This window comes from Sparus aurata, chromosome 22 (assembly GCF_900880675.1).
Source record: "Sparus aurata chromosome 22, fSpaAur1.1, whole genome shotgun sequence".
Classification (NCBI taxonomy): domain Eukaryota; kingdom Metazoa; phylum Chordata; class Actinopteri; order Spariformes; family Sparidae; genus Sparus; species Sparus aurata.
In genome coordinates this window covers 19028703-19041435 of record NC_044208.1, presented here as the reverse complement: position 1 = coordinate 19041435, position 12733 = coordinate 19028703, and the positions used below count along the sequence as shown (strand labels likewise).

The window sequence follows — 12733 nt, the reverse complement described above, 5'->3', positions numbered from 1 at the left end:
TTCCCGGAAGTATCATCATACTGCAGCTCAATAATACCCCCAAAAGTTGATAATTGCCCCAAAATGAATTGAACACAGAGGTAACGAGTGTACACAGGACTGCACTCGTTATCAGGTGATAAGCTTCACCAGAGAGAGGACACTGTCTGTTGTATTTCGGTTGCCATTTTTTTGCCCCACTCCTCATTATTTTGTTGCCAATTCAGCTGAGTGGATTGGGAGAGGAATATTTTGCAGGCTATGGCACTCTCAGAGAAGAGAGCGAAAACCTGGACGGAATAGCAATCCGACATCGTAGGGGGGGAGGAGAGAGAAGGGGGAGGAAGGAAGGAAGAGGAGCGAGAGCCTCCCTACCGCCAAACCCATACCTCAGTGTCACTCCTTCGGCGCGTGTGTTCTGTTAAAAACGCCCCGTCTCCCACTCGTTGACAGCTGAGCGTCGGATAATAAACCATCAAAATGGAGCAAAGTGCACATGATTGGAATATACAAAGAGCTAACAGTAAAAACGTCTCGAGACAAGCTGCCCTTGCCGTGGCGACCCGGCAGCGCAACAGAGGTGAAGGTAATTGAGTTGCGGGCGAGACGGTGATGATAATGCTAATGAAATCGGTATTGTCTTACCCAGTGATGATGATCTCTGGGTAGCTCTGCGTGCCTTGACCCCAGTTCCCACCGCTAATAGGCCATTCCTGGATAGACAGCAGACACAAACACGGCACATTAGAGCGAGGGAGAGAGCACAGCTATGTCACCAAACATCACGTCAATAGAAAAACACTGATTTCAGTGACAGATTGCATTTTTAGACCACATGTGTGGGAAAACAGCGAACGTCTCGCAGAGCGTCTCGCAGTTCTACATAATGCACCTCCACTAGTGTTTGCGTGTGTGTGTGTGTGTGTGTGTGTGTGTGTGTGTGTCAGTGGTGGTGAGGGGGGTCTGGCTTTGAACACGTCGACACATACAAAGGTCAACGGGATGACTCATGGTGATCTTTATGTGAGAATGCCCTCCCGCAGCTCAGCTAAGACTTTGCTTAACAGAGAAAAAGAAAGAAAAAAAAAAGGAGCAGCTATGCAGCCAGTTTGGGTCAGTACATAGTGACATTTCCGACAGAAAGCAGGAAACGAGGCGACGGGAGAAAAGGACATGGGCGCACATAATGGCCGAGGGAGCAGGGGGTCCATCTCAGATGAAACGGGGACGAGAGAGGAGCTGTGCGAGAGAGAGTGACAGATCGTTAGGTAATGTGAGACTATCTAGATATACAAAAACAGCTCCTGCTGCATGCAGGTATGTTTTAATGTTTCCTTAATATGGTCACCTTGTGGCTCTTGATGCATGTCATGATGGTTAGACGGTGTAGCGTGGAACATTTACATTTCTAATTTAGGCATTTAGATCTTGTATAGCGTTGCTATTCAGAGCAACATGAGGATAAATTCTACGTTCCGGACACTTTTTTAACTGTTATGCATCATTTGTCTTGAGATAGGAGATGTGTTACAAGAGTTATTTTGGGCAGGAGTAGTGGTAATTTATCTTATTTCGAAAGTTTAAGCTTAGGCATGGTCGCAATGAGTTGTGAGTTGTGTCTGTAGCGACATCCACGCTCATTTTCAGTTTTTTAACAGTAATTTCCAAATGAAGGTCATTAAATAGTCGTATAGGAAGTTTCCAAGAAATGTTTCCAAGTGCGATTTGGTACTAATCATAGGAGCAAGACTGAATCACGCTAGCAGCTCTAAGAAGCCGTACGCAGGCACAACGGTATTTTGAGCCAAATGCTCACAACAACATTGCTGTTTTTTTCGCCGGTGTGCGCTATTATGAATCCCACCGGTTCGATTTGCTCCTCATTTGATTGTTTGCTTTCTCAACCATCGATTCAGACCGTTAACTCACAGTGTCACGTGGTTATGTCGGTTCTCCTTGTGGTTCTGGCGCAGTCGTTTATGAGCCGACGGGAAGAAGGCATCTATCAATTACTATCCGTCACTTTTTTCCCGCCTTCCCCAAATCGGAAAAACTCGTCGGATGTGTTTATCGTCGAGTACCAGGACCAACAAAACCTAGCTGTACGTCTGTTTCCGTGTATGTAAGCTATGTGACATACTACACATACATGACCAATGATAAAATAATCCTGATGACTTCCATTTCATTTCCAGTGTAACGCAAATCTTACCACTGAAAGGTTAAACAGGTGAAAGATTTAAGATTCCCACATCGAAAAAGAAAGACACATCGGGGGTAACCACATGCAACGTTAGGGCACGAAAACCGTACCTTTTTGCTGTAGCCCTGTCGTTTCTGCCGCGAGCCAACAGAGTAAAGTGCAGGTATGAGGTCCACAGGGCAGTCGGCAAAGTACTCGCAGCAGGTCACAGGAGACTCGTGGATAGTCAGAGGATAGGGGTTCTCGAATATGGGGTAACTGTTAACAAGAGAGAACAGAATAATAAAGCTGTCTGCCCTGTATCTGTGCATTAGTCTTGTTCAGTACTGCGTGCAAACTGATAATGATACCATCATATGAAGCAGACGCAATGAAGGTAAAAGGCACTAATAGGTCAACTGTGACATTTTAGCCTACATTTTAGAAACAAAAGATATCAAGATGATGAAGAGTTATTCAGACTAACCCATTTTGTGCAAGGTCGATCACCACTAAATCCTTTTCTAGAAGGACCACCACAGCGTAAGGTTCCTGAAAATCTGCACAGGGGAAACAGCAAGACATAGTCGTTCATCACGCCGCTCTTTAAGCAGCCCGGAGAGAGAAATCCCCTGGAATCTACAAACCACAGGGGAAGAATTCCACAGACTTTACATAGCAAACGTTATTATCATATCTGTGCCCTGCGGATGTGAGGGCAGGAGCGGTTAATATTCATCTATGTCATTTCTGACTAAGGGGGGATACCATAAACCACCTAAAGATTTATAGACTTTTGAATTGAATTAAATGAACCAATTAAATGCATAAACAGGTCACATCAACAGATATCCATAACCACCTCTGAGTTGCAACTCAGTGGTGGAGTTCACAGAGGATCTAGTGTAGATTTCCTGGCTGCTAATACGCTACACACATACACTACGTTGCCAAAAGTATTCACTCACCCATCCAAATAATTGAAATCAGGTGTTCCAATCACTTCCATGGCCACAGGTGTATAAAAGCAAGCACCTAGGCATGCAGACTGTTTCTACAAACATTTGTGAAAGAATGGGTCGCTCTCAGTAGCTCAGTGAATTCCAGTGTGATACTTTGATAGGATGCCACCTCTGCAACAAGTCAGGTCATGAAATTGGGAACGACAGCAACTCAGCCACAAAGTGGTAGGCTACGTTAAATGACGGAGTGGGGACAGCGGATGCTGAGGCGCATGGTGCGCAGAGGTCGCCTACTTTCTGCAGAGTCAATCGCTACAGACCTCCAAACTTAGTGTGGCCTTCAGATTAGCTCAAGAACAGTGCGTAGAGAGCTTCATGGAATGGGTTTCCATGGCCGAGCAGCTGTATCCAAGCCATGCATCAGCAAGTGCAATGCGAAGGGTCGGATGCAGTGGTGCACGCCGCCACTGGACTAAAGCAGAGGAGACACGTTCTCTGGAGTGACGAATCGCGCTTCTCCATCTGGCAATCTGATAGACGAGTCTGGTGGTTGCCAGGAGAACGGTACTTGTCTGACTGCATTGTGCAAAGTGTAAAGTTTGGTGGAGGAGGGATTATGGTGTGGGGGTGTTTTTCAGGAGCTGGGCTTGGCCACTTAGTTCCAGTGAAAGGAACTCTGAATGCTTCAGCATACCAAGAGATGCTGGACAATTCAATGCTATCAACTCTGTGGGAACAGTTTGGGGATGGCCCCTTCCTGTTCCAACATGACTGTGCACCAGTGCACAAAGCAAGGTCCATAGAGAGATGGATGAGAGAGTTTGGTGTGGATGAACTTGACTGGCCTGCACAGAGTCCTGACCTCAACCCGATAGAACACCTTTGGGATGGATTAGAGCGGAGACTGAGAGCCAGGCCTTCCCGTCCAACATCAGTGTGTAACCTCACAAATGCGCTTCAAACATTCCCATACACACACTCCTAAACCTTGTGGAAAGCCTTCCCAGAAGAGTTGAAGCTGTTATAGCTGCAAAGGGTGGAAGGACGTCATGTTAAACCCTATGGATTAAGAATGGGATGTCACTAAAGTTCATATGCAAGTCAAGGCAGGTGAGCGAATACTTTTGGCAATATAATGTATATCAAGGATTCTAATCACAGCCTTGAAGGTGTAATATGTAGGAACTTTGTTTAAATAACATGAAAAACAGAATGCGAAGTAATAACATTTTATGACGTCTATGTATCGTATTACAGAGCTTTCAACAGAAGTTAGCAAGCCAACCAGCTAGCCCCATTCTGTCCCAGTCCAATGCTCAGTGTAAACACCAACACTCCCCTAATCTGCAAGCTCCAAGTTGGGACCGCTAGCTGTATGGCTAACTGAGCTAATAAGCTGAATGCAGCTAAAGTTATATGTTTTGAGCGTAAATTCGACAGGTGGCCACTTCTTACATTTTGAACCTTTAAGGCACTGTTAAAGTAATAATAAGGGGGACACACATATCAAGCAATCACAAACATAAATAAAGAGTAATCAAGAAGAAAAATGTGAACACAAACATTCTCTATTGATATTTGTAAGATTTTTTAAATGAATGTACATTAGTATAATAAGAATTCCTTACTTTTTCCATATGTAAAATGATTGAATTCACAACTGCTTAGTTTTTTTTCTTCTATTTTTGCCACAAAATGCCTCAGCTGGAGTAGTTGAGGGTTAAATGTTTTGCTACAGGGCAAAAAAGGGTATCTTCCGTATGGAGCGGCAGGCCTCAGGCTGTCAGGGTGCTCCAAGGTTGAAGCACTCTGACAGTTGCTGTCACCACATCTCTCACTGTCCTTCTTATTTTACTCTTCCCTAGCGCTTTGTCTACAGCAAGTGATCACATTCTCTGTTCGGGCCTCTGGGAGCTGAGAACAGCGAACGGTTATTATGGCCACTTTCACTGCTGATTTACCTAACAGATGCAAAGTAATTACAAACAAGGCAATGAGCAAAACAATAAAAAATAAAATAAGAAAAAACAACCTCTTACATAAGGATGAGTGTAAGTAATGGTGTCTTTATATTTTATCCAATTACCTTACTCAAACACACTAGTGTGCATATTACGCTTCGGCTTCAACTGCAGCCATGTCATCACGGAAAACCAACCTCCTCTGCACAATAACCCTTGTTCAAGCGTGCACACAGATCAGCCAGACTTGCATTGTGTAATCCAAAGACCCTGTAATGTCCATTACCAGATGAAATCAGCGGGTGATGACATCAGGTTTCCAGTGACGAAATGAAGTCCCCATTGTTACATAACTCGCTAATCCTTCCTGCAGCTGCATGTGAGCCAGATAACGCTCAGGCAGAGTCTACAGTCAGGATTATATACAAACAGCATCCCAAACCATTCAGTCGACCCTGAGTTGTTTCAGCTGTTGACTCCTCAATACAGGAAATAAGATAATAATTTAATTCTGATGGAAGGCTATTGCGTACTAAGAGATGAAATGAAAATGTAATATTGCGTGTGTCGGATAATGGAAGTGGAATAGGATCCTTCCCCTCGGGAAATTTCATATTTATTACAGACGCACACTATCACAGGGGCAAGCAATCCGACATAATTAAAAAACAGACAAGGTGTGTGTGTTTGTCTGGGAGTCTAATGCGTTGACGGAAGGAGGATAAAATGAGGACACAATCAAATGTGAGGCTCAGACATGCACACATCACACGAGCACATCCAGAGGAAAAAACTTACCGTTAGGGTAGGGTGTTTCACAGAGTGTGAGGAAGTCTACTATAGGATAGTCCATCTCCAGCACAGCAGTACTCTTCCCGTGCATTACCGTCAGACAAGGCCGCCGGCCCACCGTGTCGTACGACAGACCACCAGAAAGGATTATGAAGGGTTCCCTGGAACACACACGCATAGGCATTACGATTTAAGTGAATATATATTTATATATATGCACTTGGTAACACTTCATAAAAGCCATCGTTAATAAAGTTAATTTACAGTTAATCGAAGTTTCATGAAGTTCATTTTTAATTGTTTTTTAATCACCTAGCAAGAGCAGTGTGTGGGATCGTTTTTTTTCACGACTGTTTACAAATAATATATAAAATATCTTATATATAAAATGGCCTTCCAAATTATAATAGACACACAACACTGTCTTCCTTAAAGGTGCAATTTGAAAGAATAAGCCATCTGTTGAGTTGATACTCGAAAACAAACAGGGCTGAATCACATCTCCAGAGTAACTGCTAAGCTCAGAGTAACGGTGGAGTGTTGACGTTTACGCTGCTAACACAAGGGGCTTCCACCCGTGATGGGGTAGGGCTAGCTGGTTAGCATGCTAACTTCGCTTGATATCTCTGAACAAATTGTTGGAGAAATACCTCAATGTGTCCTGATACATGATGCCAAAGAGTTTTACATCATCTAAAGGTGCAATATGTGAGAAGTGACCACTTGTTGAATTCAAAATCAGAACAAATACGGGACGGCATACCACCAAAGTGACCGCCAACTACTGCAAAATGAAGCTGCTGTTAGCTAGTTAGCTCAGTCAGCCGTGCAGCTAGCAGTCCAGACGGTCCAGGAAGTGCTAGTGTTTAGCACAAGAGCCTTGAACCCAGATGAGCGGTGGCTAGCAAAAGGTCTAAGTTTAAAATGTTTTAATGTTTTCAACCCAAATTACTACATACTGCACTTTTAATTGTCAGAGTAAAACGTACATGGTAACAACCGGATGGTGACAGAGAGAAGCATCTTACAAAAAAAAGTTGGCTTTTCTGAACTGACGTTTTACACTTGTGTTACTCTGATCACCTTGGCAACAGCTTTTAACCCCTGTCAATAACCTTGATGCGTCTTTTGCTGTAACTGTGTCTAATAAAGCATATTCATGCCCAAGCATACATACATGAAAGTAAATTTGCTTTATATGCGTGTTAGTAAGTGAGAGAGAGAGAGAGAGAGAGAGAGAGAGAGAGAGAGAGAGAGAGAGAGAGAAAGAGCCCCTACCCATTTCTAGTGGTTTTGTACTCCACTTTGAGAATGGGTTTACAAGGCTCTGGCTTCTTCCCATCCTTGGGCTGTTTTCCTAAAAATAGAACAAACAGAACATACTTTACTTTGCCAGTTCATCCCTCTTTGCCTCCTTCTCGTCTTGTTTCTACTGTCATCTTGTTTTTTCTTCCTTCCCCCAGAAGCTGCACTTAAAACGCAGCTTTGAACAGTAGCCAGACAATACAAAAGGCTATTCATCAGAGAGGAGGAGGCCAACTGCAGGGGCAGGGACATGCAAAGAAAGGTGTGACGATCGAGGATGATTTGCAGAATCCATCCATCCGAACCTCGACGCGAGGGCCACGTGAAGGAAATGTGCCTCTCCAGCATATGTGTGCATACTGTGCATCATTTTGTATTAGAATTTTTTTCTGATCGAGCCTGAAAGGGAGCCCTGAGGTTGGTTATTAAAGGCAGGTCTGTATAATAAAGGACTTCTTTTAATAACTCCATCTTAATAACAGATATCTAAAAAGACAATTAAAGAAGGACTTATAAACCTTCCTTAAACATGTCAAAGGAATCTGCATAATTGCCCATTAAATAGCAAACTAATTATGTATGCAGTGCTGGGTGAAACAACTAATTAAAAACCATGTGTGCTGAAATCCTTTCTACAATCCTCAACACACAAAAAACAGCTTGAAAAACTAGTTGTTTTTTTTTCATTTAATTGCATTGTTTTGTTCCTGCTCCCGGACTCTGGTGCTCTCACTGTGCATGTGTTGCACTCTGCCTCGTCTCTTTTCTCGAGCCCCTTCATCCGGGTGAACTGTCAGAGCGCGGGGAGGAAGAGGAGCGCGGATTAAAAACGCATCTTCAAGAGAGCAGACTTCGCCTCTCCTGCAGGACGTAAACAGAGCAGCGGTGCTAATGTATGCGCGTGCAGACACAAAAGCAAAGCAAACAGAGGCGGGTCATAATTGAACCGACAATAATCCTGAAATAAGGAGACGATGAAGGAGCCACGTGTACGGAGGCCCTTAAAGCGGTAGCTTCCAAGAGTTTAGCAAGTCAGGTGACTGAAAGGTGTTTCATTAACGTGGCGTTTAGAAGAACTTTGAGAAAAGTGTTTTGCTAATTTTTTATTTCCTGCCCTGGTAATCGTCTCTCAACCCCTTAGATGAACCTCGCAACCAGTGATTTACAGTGACTTTTCTTAGACGACCAGTTAATCTCAGAATATATTTGTAATAATATAATAATGATGAATCTTTAGCAGGGCGGCACATTTCAGACAAAAAATACAAGACATTGCTTCAGAAAAGATGAAAAGGAAGATAGAAACACTAAAAATATTTAAAAAACACAACAAATGAGGAATAAAAGAAAAGTCAATACGCTACAGAGTATTTACGACTGTATACAGGAAGTAGTAAATGAGTGAATTAAGAAGTGATTTTGGACACAGCCTGTGTGTGTTTGCTTTTTTCTGTGTGCTTCCACCTGCTTACCGTGTGGGGTGATTGTCTGTATGGGCTTGCCCTGGCCTCTGACGTTCCATATGGTCAGAGTCCCGTCTGAGTGACTGCAAATGAACTGCTTGCCCTCGTGATGCCAGGCAACTGAGTGGATCGCCTAGGGAACAACAGACAGGAAGCAGAGGAGGGCGGGGGGGAGGGGTTCAGTGGTTCAGCAGGGTCAAACATCATCTCGCTTACGCTACAAATTTATCGCGTTGCCGCAGCCATACGGTGCTCAGTACAACGTTCGTACGTGGCTCCAGATTACAAGCTCTTGAACAGATGGTGAAAGCGAGATAAAAGGAGCCTGGGCCCCGACTTCAGAGCATTTCCGGTGGCATAAATGCATATATTAGAAGGAGCTTTTATATGACCCATTTGCTGAATGTGGAGACAAGCAGGAATGGATCGGTCATTCATTTTTTTGTTTTTTTTCAGGATTGCCAGGAGGAAGGTTTTATTACCGAGGTTGTAATTTTAAGAATTCTGGGACACAAATTCACTGGAGGAAAAAAAGACATTTCTCTGACTTTTAAAATAATTGAAACACAGCTGATATGGTGCCTTCAGGTTCACCTGCTGTCTTGGAGCCATTGATTTAAGGACGCTTATGATTTAAAGGTCCCAAATTGTTGAAAGTGAGATTTCGATGTCTTTTTAAGCAGGTCTAGTTGCTATACCAATACTGGGTAAGTAATTCAGTTCTCTGAGCAAGGTATAGTACCTTTATGCTACACAAAAGAGGACTATTTCTTTGTGGGATGGCAGCGGATACTTCTGTATCTTTTGTCAGATGGCTGCAGCCTGAACAAACTGTGGTTAGGGTGGTTGTTTTGTCTTTTAGGATCCCTTGGGCTCCGTGCAGACATTTTATCTCACCGACATCACTGATGCTTGGAAGACGGGTACTAATGATGTTCTCGGCAGTTTTAATAACCTGCTGTTCCTGTCCAAACCAAACCAAATGAAGAAATTGGCACAGAGACAAGCTAATAGATTTAGAGACAAATGAGGACAGAGAGGAAAGGGTTTTTAGAGATGGCGCCCTTCTCTGTCCTCTCATCTTTCCCATCAGTCCCTTCGCTGTTGTAAACCTGGACCACTATGATTCATCCAGCTGACAAGCAATCATTGAAAACACAAACACATCATGACCAAAGTGCGCCAGTAAAGGGCAACCTTGCTTATTGATGCCCTTTTCATAGCTCATAATTAAACCCGGCAAACGTTTTGACATTAAGTAAATATGATGATGTGCGCCAAAGCTGTGTTAAGCCCGCAACGGCTTCCAAAGCAGTTTTTACGAGGCTTGTCACATGAATTTTCCCCCTGGGCCATGTTCTTAGCAGAACACCTGCACCATCAGTGATATGTCCCATCACAAGCCTAGTGCTTTGTCAGGGAAGATATTCTCTCAGAGCCCTTGTTTGGTCATATTCTAATCATGACATGATGGTTAGTAGTATTTAAAAAAAAGAAAAAAAAAAAAGAACCTGACTGCTTCAGTGTTCTTACCACTTTGCCAGTGCTTAATTTTTATTGTTCAAGGGTTCGATGCTTGCCCCAGCTTTTCATTGTCGCTCCATCTCCTGAATGCTTCTCCCTTGTCTCACATCGCTCATCTGAAATGAATGATTACCTCGCTGTCAATGCCAATGTGAGCACGCGGTCAAGTTGGGGTCAGTCCCTTCCAATTGAAAGTGTTATTTATTTAGGTGTCCATCAATTTTTACCTTCGGTGTGTCATTAATCATGCACGGTGCTGCGTGTCAGGCTTTCTGAATGTGCTGGGTTTTAGATAGAATGGGGAACCAATGTCGGGATCACGAGACAATCAATATGTTTCGAGGGGTAACGAAACCCTATCTGTAGTTTCAACCAAGGTGGTTCTGGTGCAGGCCGGAGCCATTGCCTACTCTGGAACCACTTATTCCAAAGGACAAAACAAAACAAAGGACCAGAGCTAGTGTAGCGTGTTCTGACTTAACCACAGGAGAATAAACAAATGATTTTCACTACGGACACAGCACTGGTCCAAGGACCAGTCATGTTCGATGGCAAAGTCAGGAGCAACACTCATAAAGAGTCGATGTAAACCACCTCAGTTGTTCCAGTCAACGCTTGGAAATTGGAGACATGAACAGTAACTAGATGATTGGACTCCGCGGTGGCTCTTGTGCCCAACCAACTCCAATCCAGCACCAGCACCGGCCTAGAACCAGCACATGGTTAGCTTCAGTCTTGCACGGCCAAACCTTAAAAAGATTAACCCAATGAAGCGATACTGTAATGAACTTGTTTGATTCCTGAGGTGGGTGTTGTTGTTTTTTTGGATGAACAGCCAAGTCTCATTATCTTGTTTCTTCCGATGGGATTTCCTCCAGGTCATCGAGACCTTGATGAGACAGAGCCATGTGACATCATGCTGCACAGACACACAGACTCATTATTCGTTACACCCTCGATGACTCACTCCCTCTCACTCCCACAAACGAACTACACTAGACGGCTGAAGTCCCAGGATCTGCAATCCTTTTTTTTTTGTGAAGTGTTCTTGAACTTTTTTTTCTGATTTCCTGTTTGTGAAGATTTGCTAGAAGTAATCAGATCCATGATGAGTAATGGCCTAGGTGTCTTATCTAAGCCGACGGCGGATGTGAGTCCTGAAGTGACAGAGACAGTGGGATGCAGTTTGTCAATGATTCGTCGCCAGAAGTGATTCACGGCTGTGCAGTGCCAGGTGGCAAGGATGAAGTTACAGCAGGTGTGCTGGATGGAAGTGTGAACTAATTTCCAATTCTGTAAAATCCCACGCTTTGGAAATGAAGTGAATTCGCCTATACTTGTGTATGTTGCACGTATAATTAGACATATAGAGCTTATCTTGGGGGTCTGGGACCTGACGTGGGCATTTGAAGCGGCTGATAGGTCGTGTTGCCACTTTATTTATATATAGATGATATATTTTTTATCAGAGCTGAGATATTAATGAGTTCAGATACCGATGGAGGAGCGTCAACAATGTTATTCCTTATGTTGACTGGAGCCCAGATACAGGATGCGATCTGCAGACATTCAAAAACACGCTAAATCCTAAAACTTACGTCACATAAATGAAAAGAAAAGCCCTAAATGACCCATGCAAAGGTGCTTTGGCAGCGACGACTGGATTCTCTGAGTCTGTCAGTGCATTGTTTGCTGCTGACAGTCCCAGAACGGCAGAGCGCACCGTGCTTAATTGGAAAACGAGAAGGGGTAATTGAAACACATGGTGCTCGTCATATCAAACAATACCAATTAAAAAGACTAATTTCGTGATGTATCGCATTAGGTCAGTTTTCACAGATCGGTCTTTGGGGGACGTGAGAATTCGGTCAACAGTTATTAGAGTCGCACACATGAGCAAGTGAGTCCCCGCACACAGGCACACATACACACACACACACACACACACTAATTCATGGTATAAACCGAAAACGAACACACAAATTGAGATGAACGGTGGAAGAAAATAAACATACCCATAAACATGGATACCACAGCCCTAATTAGACAAGCTTCTGCCAGCGTTGTGTCACACGGGTACACGACGACAGCTCAGCCCTCAAGTGGCACACACACACACACACACACACACACACACAGGCACACAGACGGTAATTCCGTTCAGACAGAAAAACATTCAACCAAAAAAGAAGGTTCAATCTAAAAAACAAGCATTTGGGGGCAAGTGTGTCAACAGTGATTTCCATAGAGCAATCCCCTTTTGTATTGGGACGTGAAATCCATTCCGCTTCTGTTTGTGATGTGGTTATTATACGGGCCCTGAACGAGACAAGCCCCCCTGAGCTTACCAATTAAGAGTTTCCTATATTAAAAAAGATGATGCCACATCATCGGTTATGATTGGTGCAAGAAAAAATATGCCATGTTATTATTGCTCGCAAAGTAGGACAGAGACTTTGGTCTTCAGTTTTGGAGGGTGCTGGATAAAAAGTCGAAAGGGGATCACGGAAGTCATTAACTCTCAAATCCGCCTAAATTACAAATAAACAATTTGGGTTAGTGAGA

The 12733-nt window shown here is 43.5% G+C and overlaps 1 protein-coding gene across 2 annotated transcripts in view; it reads right to left on the bottom strand.

The window, feature by feature from the left end:
• Positions 1–12733, bottom strand: part of stxbp5a (syntaxin binding protein 5a (tomosyn)) — a 104613-nt gene that overhangs the window by 19848 nt on the left and 72032 nt on the right. For both annotated transcript variants that reach the window (XM_030405181.1, XM_030405180.1), the window contains exons 9-14: positions 8654–8777; positions 7155–7233; positions 5883–6037; positions 2649–2721; positions 2293–2440; positions 625–692 (exon numbers count right to left, since the gene is read on the bottom strand). In XM_030405181.1, coding sequence (XP_030261041.1) covers positions 625–692; positions 2293–2440; positions 2649–2721; positions 5883–6037; positions 7155–7233; positions 8654–8777 — 647 coding nt within the window. The remainder of the gene's footprint in view (positions 1–624; positions 693–2292; positions 2441–2648; positions 2722–5882; positions 6038–7154; positions 7234–8653; positions 8778–12733) is intronic.